At 47.6% G+C, this 19,994-nt stretch overlaps 1 protein-coding gene across 1 annotated transcript; it reads left to right on the forward strand.

The window, feature by feature from the left end:
- Positions 1-6: 6 nt before the first annotated feature.
- On the forward strand, positions 7-19,353 carry ALKBH1 (alkB homolog 1, histone H2A dioxygenase). Its single transcript, XM_006115992.4, has 6 exons — positions 7-156; positions 3,210-3,318; positions 8,616-8,778; positions 14,540-14,630; positions 16,899-17,092; positions 17,633-19,353. Exons 1-6 carry the CDS (start codon positions 7-9, stop codon positions 18,054-18,056), a joined length of 1,131 nt encoding a protein of 376 aa, XP_006116054.4. The 3' UTR covers positions 18,057-19,353.
- The last annotated feature ends 641 nt before the right edge of the window (positions 19,354-19,994 follow it).

Below are 19,994 nucleotides of genomic sequence, written 5' to 3' on the forward strand. Positions count from 1 at the left end.
CTTGCTATGGCCAAGATGGCGGCGGCTGCTGCTGCCCTGGCGCGGGAGGGGGGAGAAGACGCTTTCCGCCGCCTCTTCCGCTTCTATCGGCGGCGGGACCTGCGGGGCGGGCCCGACTTGCCGGGAGTGATTGATTTCTCCTCCCCGGGGGACCAGGTAACCGCGGAGGGGAGGGGCAACGCGGGGTCAGTTCCTGGGCAGCGGCCGCCGCTCTCGCGGCCCTTTCTTGAGCCGCTCCAGTCCCTTCCTCCCTCGCTCGTCGCAGTTCAGGTTCGAATGGGCCTGTCACCCGCAGGGGCTCTGCGCTTTCTGCCGCTGCATTTCTTTGTGACAGATGCTGCCCTCCGAAAGGCTGTTGCGGAATAGCCATTTCTCCCGATATTAAATGATGCCGCCGGGGGGAATAAGGGGCACGATGACAGCCCTGCATTTCGTTTGCTTCGGCCGCGTTTCGGTTTTCTGCGCCATTAACATTGAGAAGATTTGTAATAATGCTTATTGCAACGAGAAGCTACCGATAACACAGCACCTTGGCGCACACTTATCTGTTCAGTGTTGCACAAAGGCTCGAACAACATCTTTTCCTTTTGGGTTGGAGGCCCGAGGCTCCCTTATATCCACACGCTATGTGTCTTCTAGGGCTGCAGCCCTTTGGGAAATTCTAAGCACTTAACTATTGAAAGCATCACAGGTATCTGATCCATTTCTATAGCTCTGTTCTGTTCCTACCATCAGTGGGGTGGATATATTTCCTACCCCAGCTAAAACACGTGGGGTTTTTCTTCAATGAGGAGTGCTAAAGGCCAGACAGACTGGCCCAGATATTATTCCTTTTGATTGCTGTCAGGGACTCTAACCCAGACAGCTCGGTTCGTTGTCTGACCGCAAAGAGACAGGCAACACCAGGAAAGTTCAATCACAAGCTCTTTATTGATGAGTGCACACAACAATAGAGAGCGGCCCGTCTCCCAAGAGAACCAGCCCCGATTTTAGTAACAGGTAGGCTTATAAAGACAGTTCCATCGCGTCATAAGCTCTTCACCCAAGCCACTTACCCCCCTTTCTAGAAACTTTTAATATCTATGCATATCTTAGCCAACTATATACATTGTGGCCAAAAGCGCTTCATAATGCATCAGTAACTTTCTTATCAATCACAAAAGGCAGGTACCAGGAACAAGGGGACAAAGGAGTCGGGTACAAACAAAGGGCAAAAATAGGGAGGTAAGATTAGCGAAGAGGAACAAAAACAGGGAGTTACTGACCAGTTCCCAAAGCAAGCCATTCTACTTACAGTAGGTACAAATATATAATTTATCACTCATTTTACCTTTATAACCTAAGCCAGCATGGAGGGTGCGCCTCTGTTTGAACCACATTTCTGCTTCTGGTCAAAAATACCCAGAGGCCTCCGTAATTAGCCTTTGCTAACTTTCCTTAGCATAACGTTGACCAGGCCTTGTTTTCCTGGTCCCAACATTGCCAATAAACTTCTTCAAATAGATGAGTTCTCTGGTGTAGTGAGATGTCTGCAGGCTGTTTTAATTTGAGGCTTATTTACCTGATTCGGTGTATGTAGGATTTAGTCACAGGAACAGTTTCCTTTATTCTGAATAAAGGGCAGAGCTAGTGCAGTAGTAGCCTTTAGAGGCAGAAGCAGGGAAGTTTGATGGTTATGTCTGAGGAAAGAATCTTCTCATGCACGTTCCACAGACAGGAGTCTGAGCTGATGACATTCGTGGTTTGCAGTAACAAAACTCATTTGTTGAGTGATGAGCAAATGAGTAAAAATGGTTAGGTGCAGGAAATTCTTAGATGCCAAGGATTTAGCATCACCTGATAAATATCACTCAGCTTTAGCTGAGCCAAATACAACTCTGAATTCAGGGCTGTTTTCAACTCTAGCTGAAAACAATTATACTGTTTTCCATATAATTTAAGATGTCGCTAAAACAAAATGTTCATCTATCTTGCAGGTAGAGAGAGATTTGTCCTTTTTTTCAGAAGATTGTAAATAGAGAGAGTGAGCAAAGAGACAGACGCTCTACCTAAGCATTTATACTGCATTAATTGTAGAGTCAATTGAACTGAGAGAGAACATGATCAGTGAAACAATCCAAATGAAGTGCTAACTACACTTAACTTTGTAGCTGTTAATTCTGATACAAGAAAAAGAACTGATCCTGAGCTCAGACCACACATTTCTCTACTACCAGTTCTGGTTCTGACTGTGTAACCTTGGTCAAGTCATTTCACATCTCTTAGTTTCCCCTTGTGTGGAAAACAGGCAATATTCACCTACATCCAAAGACATTGTGATGAGTGCCAAATATTTGGAAAATGTTCTGAAGGTGGGAAGTGTATTGATGGTGGGAAGTGTTCTATAAATGCTGTGCATTACTATCTAGTGGAGCTCATGTCTCTACCAGCATGAGGTAGTAGTCTATGAATAAGTGAACACAAGTGTTCTTTCTGGCCACATGTCATTCTAATTTGCTACCCCTACTCCTTTAAGGAGGGGTTTCCCTTTTGTTTGATTTGTCTTGCACTCATGCCGCTCAGTTTAACAATTTGACTTATGCTTCTGCTAGTTCACCAAGGGACTGGTTCCCTGGTAGCATCACTACCACTAGATTCCAAAGACACTGATACACTACAGCAGGGCTACTCAACGTGTGGGCCACATGAGACCTACAGCCCGTTTGTTTGCAGCTCACAGTGCTGTTTGGGTTTACGCGGGGCTCAGCACACAGGCTGTGGGTGGGATCCTTTGAACATGGCCTCGACTAGGAATACGCTCCACAACGGCGAGGTGTCTCCCGGGCAGGGTGAGCATTGAAAGATGCAAGTGGACGGGCTGGCTGGAACAGAGGGATACAGGATGTCAGCGTTTCTAGACCCCAGAGAGGGAACATTGTGTAAAAGAAGCTATTTGCATGTATATGCAACCACACTTAGAGCACGTGCCAAGGGCTGCAACTTACCATTGTGGCCCCCAGGACATCCAAAGTTCAGTAGCCCTGCACTACAGCATAGTCATATGTAATGCAATAGAAGGCCTTCCTGACTTACACATAGCAGGAAGGATTCCCATGCTCCTATTTTAACTTAGCTGAATATTCATCAGATAAACTTCATCTGTCTGTATGTGGAGAGGTGTCAAATCTTTACACTGCTCAGTTGTCTGACTTCTGCTTCTCTTCTGCCAGGTAGTAAGCTCTGAACTAAGCATTTCTTCAGTGAGCGATCAAGATGCCTACAGAGCAGGACTGCAGCCAGTTAGCCAGTGGAAAGCCTATGGCCTGGATGGCTACCCAGGTAACTGCGTCTGACTTCAAGCAAGACAAAATGTGGCCTTGCCACCTCTGCTTTATTTGTCTCCCTCTTTTGTTTTCCCCGCCCTATACTCTTAACTTGCCCTTGGTGAGGAATTTATATGGGTTTGTCCATGAATGATATAAGTTGTAGTCCGCATGTAGGAGGTGGGGATGTGGGGATGTGAACAAGTAGTCAACTAGTCGATTAACTGATAAGCCTAGACTTATCGGTTAATCTAGTCGACTACTCGTGTTTCCCACCCCCCTCTTCTTCCTCTGTATCAAAGGCAGCAAAGGGCGGGGGAAGCAGGAATCAGTTGCGGGGAGCCAGCTTAAAGCCAATTCCTCCAGCACCAGCTCCACAATGCCATCTGCCTCCCACCCCACGCTGCTGCCTCTGAGGGAAGCAACAGCACAGCAGAGGAGGACAGGGAAGGCTACTTGGTGGCAGCAGCCCCTGCCTGCAGTGGGCCCAGACTTGCAAGAGATGGGCTGCTCCGTGGGCTGCGGAGTAGCCTCTGTTCACAGTGAGCCTGGGCCCACCATGAGCAGAGGCTGCTTTGCTGCAGGAGCCCCTGTCCACAGCAACCCAGGCTGGCCACAGTCAGAAGCTGCTCTGGCAGTAGCCCCTGTCCATGGGGAGTCCAAGCTCCCTGCAGACAGGGGCTGCTGCCAGAGCAGCCTCTATCTGTGGTGAGACCGGGCCTGGCTCTAAGAATTGGCTCTAAGAATTCATGCAGTTAGTCGACTATTCTATTACCCGCTATCTGACATCGCTAATAGGAGGAAGTGGAACTAATTTGGGGTTTTGAGGGTAGGTACACATGAACGGAGAAACAGAAGAGTAAACTGAGGTTGCTGGATTTTTTTGAGCTGTACCAACCCCACCTTCCATCTTGAGAATGGGAGTCCCGTGACATAGCCTGTGATGATTCTTACATTTCCCTAGTGCTTTCTGTCTCAAATTTCAAATGCTCCAGGAATAACTTCACCTGTCACTGAAATGCAGTCATCAAGTGTTGCTAATGTTAAATCATGGACAGCAAACAATTGACAACAGTTGAGCAGAGTAAGAGAAAGGGAATTCCATATCCATTTGAAGCTATTGGGGAGGATTAGGGAGACAGACTTTTCCAGGAATTCAATAGAGACTAATAGACTGCAGAGCCTAATAATAAAAGTTTTCTTCGGCTATTTCTCTTAGATGTGTGTCACCTGTGACATGAGCTTTATAAAACACCATTTTAATGTAACTATAGGTGGCTATTTCTTGAAAACTAGAATTGCAGCTTTACTAACTTATTTGATTTGAAGCCAGGCAATCATTTTGAAATTGAGATATCCAAGCCAGATGGTTCTTGGAACAATCTACTAGAAATTTAATATTAGTAGGACGAACCCCAGTCATCTCATGGGGTCTTGTGAATATTACATTCAGTTGTGTCTCTTTTTGTTTGACACAGAAAACTTTATTAAAATTAAATACAAATTGATTAAGAGATACGCAGTATGGCATAAAGATCCTTGGGCCCAAAATATAAATATTGTATCCTTCCCTAGCATCTTTCACCTGGGTGTCTCAAAGTGACAGGTTTAACAAAATGCTGTAATGTACCTATAAAATCAGCACTAGCCTTATTGTACTCTGGGTAAACTGAAGTGAAGTGACTGGCCTGTAGTTTCACAGGGCATAGTTGGGGATATGACATGGGATGTTAAATTTAGATTCATTGGCTAATCAAATAGTCGATGCAACAACCCCAGGGATGTTGCTACACTTGAAAGGCGATAGCGTTGTGGGGAGCATGGGGCCAGTGGGGATCTGTGCCGTGTTCCCCATGCTGTTTCAAAGTGGCAGTGCCACATCGAGCCTGTGGTCAGCTGGGCCTGGGCTCCATGCTGTGCTGCCACTTTGAAACTCCAGATGCAGCCCAGCGCCAGCTGGGAATTGCACGTGGCATTTCAAAGTGGCAGTGCCGCATGGAGCCCAGAGTCTGGCACCGGGCTCCATGCGGTGCTGCTACTTTGAAGCATCCCTGCCTCTTCCCCACATCTTCTTGCTTCCTCTTTCTGATAGAGGCAGCAAGGGGCGGCAGGGGACGACTGGTCGACTACTGTGTTGACTATCCAATAAGCATTTGCTTATCGGATAGTCAACTAGTCGTTCACATCCCTAGATATGACCCAAGAGTCCCAGACACTACATCCATTCACATTGTGTCTCCATTGTGAGAACAGGCTGATGTTACTGTAAGAAGAGTGTTAACAAGAAGCAGCAGCAAGAAGAAGGTGTCAGCAGCAAGAAGAAGGTGCCCTTACTAGATTGCCTTTCCCCATTGTGTGGTAGATGGAGTGGAAAAAATTGAAGCACCCCATGCTTATTTTTGCCTCAGTCTTCACTGACCAAGTCAGCTCTCAGACTGTTGCACTAGGCAGCACAGTGTGGGCAAGAGATGAGCAGCCCTCAGTAGCAAAAGAACAGGTTAAGCTAAGGCTTGTCAGGTAATCTTGTCAACTAAATGCATTCCTCCACCCCGCTATCTCTGTATCAGCCTCTGTAGCAGAAGCTGCGAGAGAGGGAGCGGGAGCTGGTGCCCTCACCCCTTGGCTCCTGTCTCTGATAGAAAAGCAGTAGTGCAGAGGGTGAGGGGAGGAGGCTGGAGTCAGTATGCACAGAGAGCCAGCTTTCAAGCCAACTCCTCACACGTATCGGCTCTCACGGACCCACCTCCTCCTTCCCCACGCTGCCAGCTGAGTCCCCAGTGGGGCTCTTGTACATTTAAAAAACAGAATCACAGCAGAAGCAGCGTGAGCAGAGACTACTTCAGTCCCCACTATGCCATTTCCCGCTGTGCCTCTACCTCCCCCTACCTTCCACTTTTAAGCCGGCTTCACCCAGCACCAGCTCTTGCTTCCCCGCCCTTGCTGCCTCTCTCTGATAGAGGCAGCAAGGAGGGGGAAGTGACTAGTCGCATCGCTAGTTGCTTACATCCCTAATAACTAACATCCCTAGTTAAGGACTATTTAGAAAAGCTAGACATGCACAAGTCCATAGTATTGGCTCTAATGCACTTGAGAATAATGAGAGAGTTGGTTGATGTGATTGCAGAGCCGTTGGCCATTATCTTTGAAAACTCGTGGTGATGATCAGGAAAGGCCCTGAACGACTGGAAAAAGGTGAATGTAGTGCCCATCTTTTAAAAAAAAAAAAAAAAACAGGAGGAGGAGAATCTGGAGAACTACAGATGACTCAGCTTCACCTCAGTCCCTGGAAAAATCATGGAGCAGATCTTAAAGGAATAATACTTGGAGGAGAGGAAAGTGATTAGGAACAGTTAACATGGATTCGCAAAGGGCAGGACATGCCTGACCACCTAATTGTCTTCTATAATGAGATAACTGACTGTCGATATGGCAAACGCAGTGGATGTGATACACCTTGGGTTTAGGCCTCAGTTGGAGTATTGTGTCTAGTTCTGGGCACCACATTTCAAGAAAGATGTGGAGAAATTAGAGAAGGTCCAGAGAAGAGCATCAAGAATGATTAAAGGTCTAGAGAATATGAGCTATGAGAGAAGACTGAAATAATCAAGCTTCTTAATTTGGAAAGGAGAAGACTGAGAGGGGACTTGATAACAGTTTTCAAGTATCTAAAAGGGTGTCACGAGGAGGGAGACAAATTGTTCTTAGCTTCTGAGGATAGGACAAGAAGCAATGGGCTTAAACTGCAGCAAAGGAGGTTAGGTTGGACATTAGGAAAAACTTCCTAACTGTCAGAGTGGTTAAACACTGGAATAAATTGCCTAGGGAAGAGTCGTGGAATCTCCATCACTGGAGATATTTAAGAGCACGTTAGATAGGCATCTCTCAGGGATGGTCTAAATGGTGCTTGGTCCTGCCATGAGGGCAGGGGACTGGATTGGACTCGATAACCTCTTGAGGTCCCTTCCAGTTGTAGTGTTCTGTGATTTAGCAAAGCTTTTGCTATGGTCTCCCACAGTATTCTTGCCAGCAAGTTAAAGAAGTATGGCTTGAATAAATGGAATATAATGTGGGTGGAAAGCTGGCTAGATCGTTAGACTCAATGGGTAGTGATCAACAATGGCTTGATGTGTAGATAGCAGCCAGTATCAAGTGGAGTGCTGTGGAGTCCGGTGTTGTTCAACGTCTTCATAAATGATTTGGATGGTGGGATGGATTGCACTCTCAGCAAGTTCACAGATGACACTAAGCTGTGGGGAGAGATAGAAACACTAGAGGGTAGGGAAAAGATCCAGAGTGACCTAGACAAATTGGGGGATTGGGCCAAAAGGAAATCTGATGAGATTCAACAAGTGCAAAGTCCTGCACTTAGGATAGAAGAATTCCATGCACTCCTACAGGCTGGAGATCAACTGGTTGAGTGACAGTTCTGCAGAAAAGGACCTGGGGATTACAATGGGCAAGAAGCTGGATATGAGTCAGCAGTCTGCTCTTGTTGCCAAGAAGGCTAATGGCAAATTGGGTTGCATTAGTGTGAGCATTGCCAGTAGATTAAGGGAAGTGATTGTTCCCTTCTGTTTGCTGGTGAGGTCACATCTGGATTATTGCATACAGTTTTGGGCCTCCCATTACAGGAAGGATGTGGACAAACTGGGGAGAATCCAGTGGAAGGCAACAAAAATGATCAGGGGGCTGGAGCACATGACTTATGAGGAGAAACCAAGGGAACTAGACCTAGTTAGTCTGCAGAAGAGAAGAGTGGGGTGGGGGAGATTTGATATCAGCCTTCGACTGTCTGAAGAGGGGTTCAATAGAAAATAAGGGCTAGGCTACAGGGAGGTTAAAATGTGCTTATTTTTGTTAATGTTGTAACTCTCCGGGAGACAGCAGCGTGGGGGAGCATGGCATGTAGGGCTGCCCTCCCCCGATCGCACAGCTGCCTCTATATCAGAGACAGCAATGCAGACGAGGGCGGGAGCCAGTGCTCATGGGGAGCCAGCTTTCAATCGATTTTTGTGCACCCTGTTCTCCTGTAACCTTTTTCCTCACACCAAAGTTAATGCCTGTCAGTCTCTACTGCTGAATCTTTCTCCCAGAAGCCTTAGTGTCTACAATCCTTTACTTTGGGCAGAATAAGCCTATTGGGTATGGGATTTGTTTGTCTGGCATTTCGGCAACAGACTTCACCTGCCCTTGCATAGAGTCAGTATTGGAGCACATAAGAATTTCTCAGTGTCCCTCCAATGCTAAGGATTTAAAAAAATGGATGGACACTTAACCATACTCTTTCTTTTTTCTTTTTGATTGCATGGCCAGGCTTTATTTTCATCCCAAACCCCTTTCTTCCGGGCTGTCAGCGCCACTGGGCAAAGCAGTGTCTGAAGGTATACCCCCAAAAGCCCAATGTGTGCAATCTGGATATGCATATGGGTGCTGAGGAGACCATTGATTTGTGGGGGCAGAGCCAGGAGCGCCTCAGGTGAGTCATGACTGTTAGAATAACCTTAGATTACCAAATAAAACCAGATGGGTTTGGCACCTGCCTAGTGAAATTTCCTGCCAGATTAGAATGGCATCGTGTGCAGTGTGGGACATAGATAATACACAGGTTTAAACTAGAGTAAATAGTGGATTCTGAGTAATGTAAAGTGTTAAAATCATGATTCGAACAACTTCAGTAACTCAAGCCAGAGATTAGGGGTCTATTATAGGAGTGGGTGGGCAAGGTTCCGTAGCCTGCAATGTGCAAGAGGTCAGACTAGATAGCCATTATTGTCCATTTTGGCCTTGAAGTCTGAGTCTAATACATTTTCAGAGGGTGACATTGGCAGAATACAGGCAGTCCCCGAGTTACGCGGATCCGACTTATGTCGGATCCGCAGTTACGAACGGGGCACTTCCTCTCCCTGGTCTCCAGCAGACCAGGGAGAGGAAGCAAAGCGGCGGAACGCCCGGCCAGCTGACAGCCCAGACGCGTCTGGGCTGTCAGCTGGCCGCGTGCTCCGCTCTGCTCCCCCTCCCCCTGGTCTGCAGACCAGGGGGAGGGGGAGCAGAGCGGCGGAACGCGCGACCAGCTGACAGCCCAGACACTTCTGGGCTGTCAGCTGGCCGCGCGTTCCGCCGCTCTGCTCTACTCTGCTCCCCCTCCCCCTGGTCTGCAGACCAGGTGGAGCAGAGCGGAGCACGCGGCCAGCTGACAGCCCAGACGCGTCTGGGCTGTGTCAGCTGGCCGCCCATTCCGCTGCTCTGCTCTGCTCTGCTCTGCTCTGCTCTGCTCTGCTCCCCCTCCCCCTGGTCTGCAGACCAGGGGGAGGGGGAGCAGAGCAGAGCAAAGCCGCGGAGCCCGAGGGCAGCAGGATAGCCACGGTGCGTCTGGGCTGTCCCGCTGCCCATATGTTCCGCCGCTTTGCTCCCCGTCCCCCTGGTCTGCAGACCAGGGGGACGGGGAGCAAAGCAGAGCAAAGCCACGGAGCCCGAGGGCAGCAGGATAGCCACGGCGCGTCTGGGCTGTCCCGCTGCCCCCGTGCTCCGTGGCTTTGCTCCGGACGCCTGTGGTACAGCAGCTGGGGCGCTGCCGGTTGGTCCCGTAGTGCCGCTCTGGGCGCCACTGGACCAACCCAGCAGCACCCCAGCTGCTCTGCCCCAGGTGTCCCCAAGTCAGCAGCTGCTGAAAATGACCAGTGGCTGACTACAGGAAGCCCCTGCCCCGGGCTTCCTGGACTCAGCCGCTGATCAGTTTCAGCAGCAGCTGACTTGGGGATGCCTGGGGTTCTTAAGTTGAATCTGTAAGTCAGTCGGAACTGGCATCCAGATTCAGCCACTGTTGAAACTGATCAGTTTCAGCAGCGGCTGAATCTGGACGCCAGTTCCGACTTACATACAGATTCAACTTAAGAACAAACCTACAGTCCCTATCTTGTACGTAACCCGGGGACTGCCTGTATTGTGCACAAAGAAGAGTTTCATACAGTATTATGGACTTGAACATCTTAAAGATCTTTGCGCTGTTTGGTGTGTGCGTGTGCGCGTGCGCATGCGCGTCCGCCTTTGATAAGCCTCATTCTTCCAGCCCAGGGAGCAGGATCTTCCAGTTTCAGTCTGCTATGAATCCATTAGAATGATGACAGGAGTGTAGGTAGGGTAACCATCTTCTCTCCATTCTCACTCTAGAGCTCAGGGGCTGTACTACAGTGAATCCAAGTCTCTCTAGATGAGAGGTTCTCAAATTCCATTGCATTGTAACCCTCTTTTGACAAGAAGAATTACTGTACAGCCCCAGGAGAGATACTGAAGCCTGAACCCTGGTGCCTGGGGAAGGGAGGGAGACACAGAGTCCAAAAGCTTCAGCTCCAGGCATTGGATCTGTAATCTGAGCCACAGCACCTGGGGCTGAAGCCAGTAGGCTTCATCTTTGGCACTGGATGGTGGGGCCTAGGGATAGAAGCAACCAGTCAACTACCTGATAAGTCTAGGCGTCCAGCAGTCAGGACCCTGCACGCGTTCTCTGCTGCGTCTCTTCCTTTGAAATGTACAAGAGCCGCAGGCTGCTCTTGTACATTTCAGAGGGAGAGGCGCCAACGTTAGGATCCTGCATAAGCTCTTGTACGTTTCAAAGGCAGAGGCACAGCGGGATAGTGAGCGCTGCCCTTATCAACTAATTGAGTACATCGACTGCTTGATCAGCTGATTAATTGAAATTTAACAATCTAGCGGGACCTCAGTTTTGGTCATGCCCCAGTATGTCTAAGCCAGCCCTGGTGACCCCATTAAAATGGGGTTGCAACCCACCGTGGGGTCCCAACTCAGTTGTTTGAGAACTGATGCTCTAACCCACGGGTTAACAACCTTTCCAAAGTGGTCTGCCAAGATTTATAAGTGCCATGCCATTCTCTCCACCGCGCACCCCGTGGACCATCTCTGGCTCAGTGCAAACCTTTCCACAAACCACCAGTTGCTAATGGAAACTCACTGCTAATTACGCCCAAACTATTTTGCTAGTGCTGCAGACAGGGAGAATGGTTCCATTTAAATTATTAAACAGATTAAGCGTTTTAACTTTTTCATTAGTTTATCAAACTTTGTTTTAAATAAAGTAAAATGTTAATCTATGTTCATTAAAACCTTTTGTATTGTTTTCTTTCTTTATGGCAGAGATATGGAACTTTTTTTGGGCCAGGGCTACTGACCCACAGAAAAATCAGTTGGGGTACAATTAGACTATACCTCTCTGTCAACAGAGATGTAGATTAGGCACGTCAAAATTGCTAACAAAGCAGGATTTAAATATCCCGTGCTTCATTAGCATAAACATGGCCACAGCTTTTTTTTGAAATGGAGCTTTTTTGGGGGAAAAAACGGCAGTCTAGATGTGGATCTGTTGAAAATAAACCCTTTTTTGACAAATTCTGCATTCCTCATAAAATGAGGTTTACAGGGTTTGTCGAAAAGGGGTTTATTTTCAACAGATCCGTGTCTAGACTGCTGTTTTTTTGAAAGCTCAGTTTTGGGGAAAAAAGTGGCAGCCATGTTTATGCTAATGAAGCACGGGATATTTAAATCCCTGCTTTGTTAGCAATTTTGACGTGCCTAATCTACATCTCTCTGTTGACAGAGAGGTGTAGTCTAGACATACCCTCTGAGACCACACAAGTGGGAAGCAAAAAAACTCTTCCAAAACCCCCCAGCCCTCCTGGATGTGGCCCCCTACTGACACACCTCACTCCTCTGGCACTCCAGCTCCAAGGGACCTTCCCTTAGGTCACATTTACTTTTCTGAGGTTCCAGGCTTAGTGAATTTTGGGATCTCGCTTCGGCTCTGAGATGGGGACAAAATGAGAGGTTAAGTGTGTGGGATAGGGATGGGGGAGGGCAGGGTCTAGAAGGGAGTTTGGTGGCACGAGAGGGTGTGGGTATAAGTGGGAGTTTGGGGGCAGGAGGGTGTTGGAGGAGTAATGCAGAAAAGGTGAGAGGATGTGAATGTAGCCAAATAGCTGCACATCAAAACCCTTGTGGCTGTTTGATTATTGTGCAAACGGGTGGAAATTCTCATTCACACACAATGATAAGGTGCAAGGAGGATTGTGCTGTGATGTGGGGGGAGGGGAGGGAAGAAGGCAAAAGAGCCGGGAGTAAAGGAAAGTGCAGCTTCTGCAAAGGAAATTTTTTTTTTTTTTTTAAAGAACTGGAAGGGACTTTGAAAGGTCGTCCAGTTCAGTCCCGTCCCGTCCCCTGCCATCACAGCAGGACCAAGTACCATCCCTAACAGATTTTTTTTTTGGCCCCAGATCCCTAAATGGCCTTCTCTAGGTTTGAACTCACAACCCTGGGTTTAGCAGGCCAATGCTCAAACCACTGAGCTGTCCCCTTTCTATTTCTTGCATTGCCGCATCCCCACACATCGCAGCCCCTGCCCTCTCACATCCTCCCCTCCAACCCCCATCTCCCTGTTCCCCTTAGTGCACTCACCAGCAGTGCAGCAGCTCTGGGACTTGCAGCCCCCAGGAACAACACTAGGGTGGGGAGGAGCCAGGGAGGTGACAGTTACTTCCCTGCCTGGCCCAGCCCTTTGCCCAGGGCTCGCCCCTCACCTGCAGCTCCAGCAGGGCTCAGGGGAAGGGCCTCCTCACCTCACGGGGGAGTAGTGCGGCGCAGCCCAGGCCCCAGCACTCACGTGTGATTGACTGCCCATCCCCAATCTGTCCTGCCCCTACGCCCTCCCAAAGCAGGAGGCAAAGCCTGTAGTGCAAGAGGGGAGGTGTTAAACCCTTAGCTTCTGGGAGCTGCACGCCCAGGCCAGGCAAGGACAGCTCCAGGAACGTGCCTCCATCCTTCTCCGGCAGGAAGTCGGAGCTGGTGCTCCAGCATGCAGCTGCATGGCTGAGGCTGGAGCTGCAGCACAGGCTCCCTGCTGTGTGGCGGGGGGAGGGGCTGAGCTCCTGCCCCATGTGCCACAGAAAATTGTCTTGCATGCCTCAGGTTGCCAACCCCTGCTCTAACTCTTAGAATGGAGGCAGTGCTCTAGAGGTGAATAGCCTCTTAGCAAACTCTCTGAGCCTGCCAGGCAGCCCACCTCACAATTCCAATCTGGCAATGGGTGTTGTATAGATGAAAGGCTCCACGGCCCATTCCTTGAACCTTTTGAGCCTTCTAGTCTTGTGTCTTACCCTTCTAATCTTGTTTTGATTCTAAGGGCTCCATAACCATGAGATGCTTCCTGTAACCAGTTTGCTTTTGTGTTCTGTCTTGTGCACAAACCTGCCCATTCTCTCTCCCTTCTAGAAGACGTGCTTAACGTTTTATCAAGGGAACAAAAGTGGCCCTGCTGTATTGAAGAGATGGAGAGCCACTCTAGCCCAATTAAGAAGGCAAAATGCTTTCTCCTCATGTCTTCAGAACTGCGTCAGGAAATTGCTTTCTGTCTTGTCCTGGGGTTCAGTAGGAGGAAGGCACTGCCATCTAGAAATGTTTTATTGTAATGCAATTCCCCTTTTGCCCCAAGAGCTGAGCCCTCTTAAGGCACATTGTCAGAGTGCTGTAATGGAAACTTGTCTTGCTGCTATCCATGCTGTAGCTTATTCAAGGGTAAATGAAGGATTCCAGGCTTTTTATTTCTGAAGTCTTGGCTTTTTATATTTCTGTGTTCAATTTAGAATAAAAGTTGCTTGTTAAAATCTAGTCAACAGTGCCATCGAAAAGCCCAGAACTGGGGTGCCACTGTGACTTGGTAGTCTTTCTTAGGAGTATCCTCTTTGGTAACTGTTACACAACCTAATTCATCTCACTGTCCTCTAGTTGAGTCTAAGTATTTCCTGTGTTGCCCTAAATAATTAGTTATACTCCTTGTGTTGCCCAAATAATTCTTTCTCCTTTTCAGATGTTCATAGGCTGTGATGTTCCCTCCCCACATGTGCTGTGGTTTAGCCAAACTCTACATATTTAAATTTTGCTCTATCTTCTAAATCTCTTCCTACAGTGATAAACTCTGTAGTTCCTATATTGAAAGTACAATGAGGGCAGTTTGTACCAGGACCCTAAATTTTGAATAAATGGCATAAATTGAAATTTCAGAGCAGACTCACCAACAAAAAGACTTGTATATTGTAAATAAAAGATCGACTATGAGGTGTTTAATGTGCTACTGTATAGGTGACTGTCTCCCATTTCTATATGTAGCAGGGGCAGAGAAGTCAAGGAAATAATCTAATGTCCATTCTATTGTCTTTCTAAATTTTGTCTTTCAGGAACAAAGGTTCCAGTAAAAGGGAGCCTAGAAGTTTACTGGAGAAGCTACGTTGGGTGACCTTAGGTTACCATTATAACTGGAATACTAAGGTATTTGAGGGGAATCACCCTTTTGTCTTTTTTTTTCCTGCTTGCTCTGAATGAAGGGTGCAGTTTTGCCAGAAAGGGAGGAGAAAAGGACATTCCATAATGCAATGGCAAAGAAATCCATATGGCCCACAAGGCTCTTGTCTGAAAGGAGGGTCTTAAGCCAAGGCTTGACTTCATGGGAGTTGAAATCCTATGTTTGTGTTGGGGGTTTAATGAGAGATGGGTGGGGCCATGTGTCATTTCCTTTGGGAGGTGTGCAGTGGGGCATGTCTGGCCTGAGCCTCTGTTCAAAGCATCTCCTCTTCACTGAAACCAGGTGGCCTTTTGAAATACTGTAACTTGGTAATTGGACGCAAGAGTGGAGCTTATCTCTTGATCGTGGGCTTGTGAAAGTGGGCTACTTTTGAGGGTAGGTGTACACTACAGCATAAGTTGATAGAACTTACATTGCAAGTGACAAAAGTTGCAGTAACCTAAGCACTATCCACACCAGCATTATGCCAATAGAAGAGCTCTCTCTCGTCAACATAGAGCATCTTCATGAGACAAGCCATAGTTTCTAGTGTAGATTTGCCCTAAATCTGTTGCCTGTTTGAGGGTTGGGAATATGGCAGGAAGAGACTGTTGCTGGGGTAGCTGTAAACTTCAAGCCTGAAGCTACAACAAGGCCTCATAAGCCAGCAGGAATCATGCTGCTACTGAAGATCTCAGACAAAAATGGCTTTTCTAATCAGACTCTCAATCTGAGGGTGGCTGGGAGAGGAATGCAGAGCAGAGAAAGAGCACAGTCTATCAGCATGCAACAGATACACTTAGCCAAATTACCTGCAGTCTTATCAGTACCGAGTGAACCTATTACTGAACAATCTTAATGAAAATGCAGCTGCTCTCGGTCTCCCCAGTTGGAGCTATTCAGTGGGGAAGGGAAAAGTGGAAGTGGTGGGGTTGCAGTTTTTGTTTGCTTGTCTTCTCTTTGAACAAAAATAATCAGAACTAGTTGGCTCAGGACTTTGGTGATGGGATACACTGCGTCTTTCAGCTCTAAGTTGGCAACCTGAAGTTATGACCAAGTAGGTCCTTTCTGACAGCTGAGCTGGACCATGTGAAATGTTGAGGGTCTGAGTGTAGTGCCTAGTGATCTCAGTTCTACTATCCAAACCACAATGTCATATGACACTAATTATCATGCAGATCTAGTGGCAGTCTCAGCAAAGATACAGAATTGAATGGGCCACTGAGCCTTAGTTTACAGGCAGTCCCCGGGTTACGTACAAGATAGGGACTGTAGGTTTGTTCTTAAGTTGAATCTGTATGTAAGTCGGAACTGGCGTCAGCCGCTGCTGAAACTGATCAGTTTCAACCGCGGCTGAATCTGGACGCCAGTTCTGACTTACATACAGATTCAACTTAAGAAACCCAGGCGTCCCCAAGTCAGCTGCTGCTGAAACTGACCAGCAGCGGCTGAATCAGGACGCCTGGGGCAGAGCAGCTGGGGTGCTGCCGGGTTGGTCCGGAGCGGCGCTGTGGGACCAACCCGGCAGCCCCCAGCTGCTCTACCCCAGGGGTAGGCAAGAAAAGCCTGGTCTGCTGGGGGGGCACTAGCTGCACCCCTCCGCCCCCCAGCAGACCAGGGAGACGGGGGTGGCGGGACCGCCCAAGTCCTCCACGGCTTTGCTCCGTCTCCCTGGTCTGCTGACCTGGGAGACGCGGAGCAAAGCCGCAGAGCACGCGGGCAGCGGGACAGTCCAGGCACGCCGCGGCTGTCACACTGCGGGCGTGCTCTGAGGCTTTGCTCCCCATCTCCCTGGTCTGCTGGTCGGGAGACGGGGAGCAAAGCCGCGGAGCACGCCCGCAGGGGGACAGCTCTAGCGCGCCCGGGCTGTCCCGCTGTGGGCGTGCTCCAAGGCTTCGCTCCCTGTCTCCCTGCAGACCAGGGAGACAGGGAGCAACTTTTCTCGCCCCGGAGGACGGGTGCGGCGGACCGCGGCGCATCTGGGCGTCCCGCCACATAAGTCGGATCCGCGTAACTCGGGGACTGCCTGTATTTCATTTCCTTAAAGGGTATTCATCCAGAGCAGGGTGTGAGGAAAATTTCCCCTGCTGCTGCCCATGTGTGACCACTCTCCAACTGTCAACCTGGCACTAGCATGGAAAAAGCTATAAAATAAACCTCTGAGTTTTCACTGAATGTTTTTTAAAATTGGTTTTACTGCTCTTGAGTTCTGCTTTTCCGAAGCATTTCTTTTCTGTGTGCTCTCCCTTTTCCAGAAGTACTCAGCCGATCACTGCACTCCTTTCCCCTCCGACCTAGCATTTTTGGCAAAGCAAGTGGCTGCTGCCTGTGGGTTCCAGAACTTTCAAGCTGAGGCAGGGATCCTGAACTACTATCACTTTGATTCTTCACTGGGAATTCATGTGGATGAGTCTGAGCTGGACCATTCCCAGCCTCTCTTATCATTCAGGTGAGCCAAGGGAAGGCTCGTGGCCAGCACATCCATCCAGATTCTGTTGAATGCATCTTTCTGTATACCAGCTTAAAGTTACAGGAGACCAGTGAAACTCAGTGGCAAATTGTATGTTTGTAACTTTTCACTTCTAGAAATTGGAAGAGTAGGGATGCCATAGGTCAGGAGTGAGGTGCATAAGCAGAGCTGTGCATGAAAATGTCACAAGATTTGAACTATAGTGGGTGCTGCTCCTCAAGATTGAGGAGCAATCAGCAGATCTTGGAATAGATGAATGGCAGAGGAATGCTGAAGGGCAGGAATGAAATCCATCAGCAGAGCTCCTGCCCAACCTAAACCAGAGCATGTTTGGTCTGTTTTATGTGCACTAAACATAAAGTTGTAACAAAGGGCCCATCTGGCTTATAAGGAGGAATTTAGCTGATTAAAATACACCTGTTTCTGCACATAATTATTCTTTCACTAACTGGGCTTCCCTTCTGTGTCTTCTCTCTTCTTTCCTTCTCCTACAATCCCACAACCTTTCATATTTCCTAGTTTTGGACAGTCCTCCATATTTTTGCTAGGGGGCCTGAAGCGTGATGAAGCCCCGACAGCCATGTTCATGCACAGTGGGGACATCATGGTAATGTCTGGCTTCAGCCGTCTGCTGTACCATGCTGTTCCACGGGTCCTTCCCAACCCAGAGGGGACAACTTTGCCCTTTTGCCTGGAGCAAGCGTTTCCTTCAGACCTTTCTGACTGCTCGGTTATTGAGCACTGCTCTGAAGAAGACTGGCAGATCTGCACCAAGTATTTGCAGACTTCTCGCATTAATGTGACCATCAGGCAGGTGCTGGCTGCGGGTCAGAGCTTTTTAGATGAGCCCAAGGAAGAGACACAATGGGATGCAACCTCTGAAAACTGTTACCACCAGGAGGAGGATGAAGTCAAGTGGCACAGGCTGAATACAGACAGCTGAGATCTGGAGACCACACTTGGGCCATTGGCTTGGACTGTACTGGTAACTTCCTAGATTGGGCATGTTGCTCAGATGACCACATGGCACCCCATCCAATGCGGGAGGGAGTTGTGGACTGCAGCAGAATGGTTGTGATCTTTATTGCTAAATGGTGAGGGGAGGAAGGATGTTTGTGTGACCAGAACACAGGGCTGGGACTCACTTCTGTTTCCAGCTCTGTCATGAAATTGCTGTGGGATGATGGGCAAATAATGTTTTTTCTGTACCTTAGTTTCCCCATCTGCAAAAATACCCCATCACAGAGATTTTGACACACTATTCATTAAAGCTTGCTAAAGCACTTTGGGTATGTCTACACCGCATTCCTCTTTCGAGAGAAGAATGCAAATGAAGCGTGGATTTGAATTTCCCGTGTTTCATTTGCATAATCACGTCTGGGCACTATTTCGAAAAAAGAAACGCTGTTTAGATGTGGTTATTACGAAAGAAAGTTTTCTTTTGAAAACCTTTCGAAAGAGGAATGTGGTGTAGACATACCATTTGAGTTTATTAGATAGAAGGTTCTAGCAAAGGGAAGGTTAGGGTTGTTTTATGTTAAAGTAAATTATTGGATTTACAAAGCCCAATTGAAGTGCACTACTGATCATGCCCAAGTTTGAATGAGCATCTGTGCTCAGTGATTTTAATATGGGGCCACATCTGCAGCTCTCAGAAACCAGAGAGTGCCCTAAACATGCTTTGCAGAAGGCTTGTTGTGTCACCTGGAGTCCTGACCTTACAGCAGACGCTCATCTCATAAGTAGGACTGAGCTCTTTGAAATACTTCCGGTTTTAAAGCACAATAATGAGGGCCAGACTTCCCTGGATACATACTGATTTCTGTTCAGGTCTCTTCCCTATGACCCCTCTGTGTGTGACCTGCAGACCCCATTCTGTCAGAATCTGTCCCTCTGGTTGTCTGCAGAATGTGGTCTCTGCTGTTCCTGATGGCTCCTTTAAGGAGCAGCATGAGGAAAATGGCTTACAAGCAGAAACAATGAATTTGTAAATGAAGTACCTAAAAAAGAAATTAATCAGTGACTATCGCTATTGCCCAAAAGGTAATTGTATTGAAACAAAATAAGGAAAACACAAGCTTCTGTGCCCATCTTCTTTAGGACTCAGACCTTCCTATCTGCTTTTTAATGCAATTTTAATTGTTTGAGGGCAACGCTGTATCCCAAGGGTATTTTGTCACTCTTTCCCCATGAATACACTTACTCTGTTTTTAAATTAAAGATCTCTATCTCTCTTGAAAGGTTTTTTTCTTTCTTCCCATTTAGTTATTTTTCTTTGTTGTTAATGCTGTTGTTTCATTCAGGGTTCTCTTGGATGTGTTAACTGTGCCATCCATGAGCAGTGAAAAAGGAACCCTGCATAGAGCTGCAGGACCAGTTGGTTTTATATGGTGCTTGTGGGTTTTTTTGGGGAGCTGTATGAGAGAGGTGCCATCTTCAATGCTTTTTGGCGAAGTTCAACTCCAATATGGATTTTCTGTCTCTTCTGATTGGGGAAGATATCTGTTTGTTTATTTTGGATCAATTTATTAATTGGAGAACAAACTTTTCAGACCAGGAACTAACTTTCTTTGTATGTCTTGCTCAACAGTAATACATAATATCAGTGCACTCCTGCAAATGGATGAATAAGGAGCTTACTGTATTTAACATTTTCTCACACATAATCTTGGAGGAACAGAGGGTGATATGAATAAATGCTTTAGTGTGGCTGCACAAAACTAAAAGTCTGGCATATGAATAGACCCCCCCAAAAAAAATCAGAGAGCACATTTAGCAGAATCTAAAGGGCAAAATTCTTGCTCTCGTCTATAAAGGCCTAAGTTAGAGTTTGAGGTCTAAGAGTTCATAATGAATCCACTACTTGCTTTGAACTGCACTG

This window comes from Pelodiscus sinensis, chromosome 5 (genome assembly GCF_052426305.1).
Source record: "Pelodiscus sinensis isolate ZL-2025 chromosome 5, ASM5242630v1, whole genome shotgun sequence".
Taxonomy (NCBI): Eukaryota; Metazoa; Chordata; order Testudines; family Trionychidae; genus Pelodiscus; species Pelodiscus sinensis.

What these genes read in the sequence shown, in the direction of transcription:
- ALKBH1 (XM_006115992.4), top strand. Translation starts at nt 7, where the DNA reads ATGGCCAAGATGGCGGCGGCTGCTGCTGCCCTGGCGCGGGAGGGGGGA. An exon ending in TGGCCTGGATGGCTACCCAG is followed by an intron (nt 3,319 to 8,615) that starts GTAACTGCGTCT and finishes TTGCATGGCCAG; the next exon opens with GCTTTATTTTCATCCCAAAC. An exon ending in CAGAGCCAGGAGCGCCTCAG is followed by an intron (nt 8,779 to 14,539) that starts GTGAGTCATGAC and finishes TTTGTCTTTCAG; the next exon opens with GAACAAAGGTTCCAGTAAAA.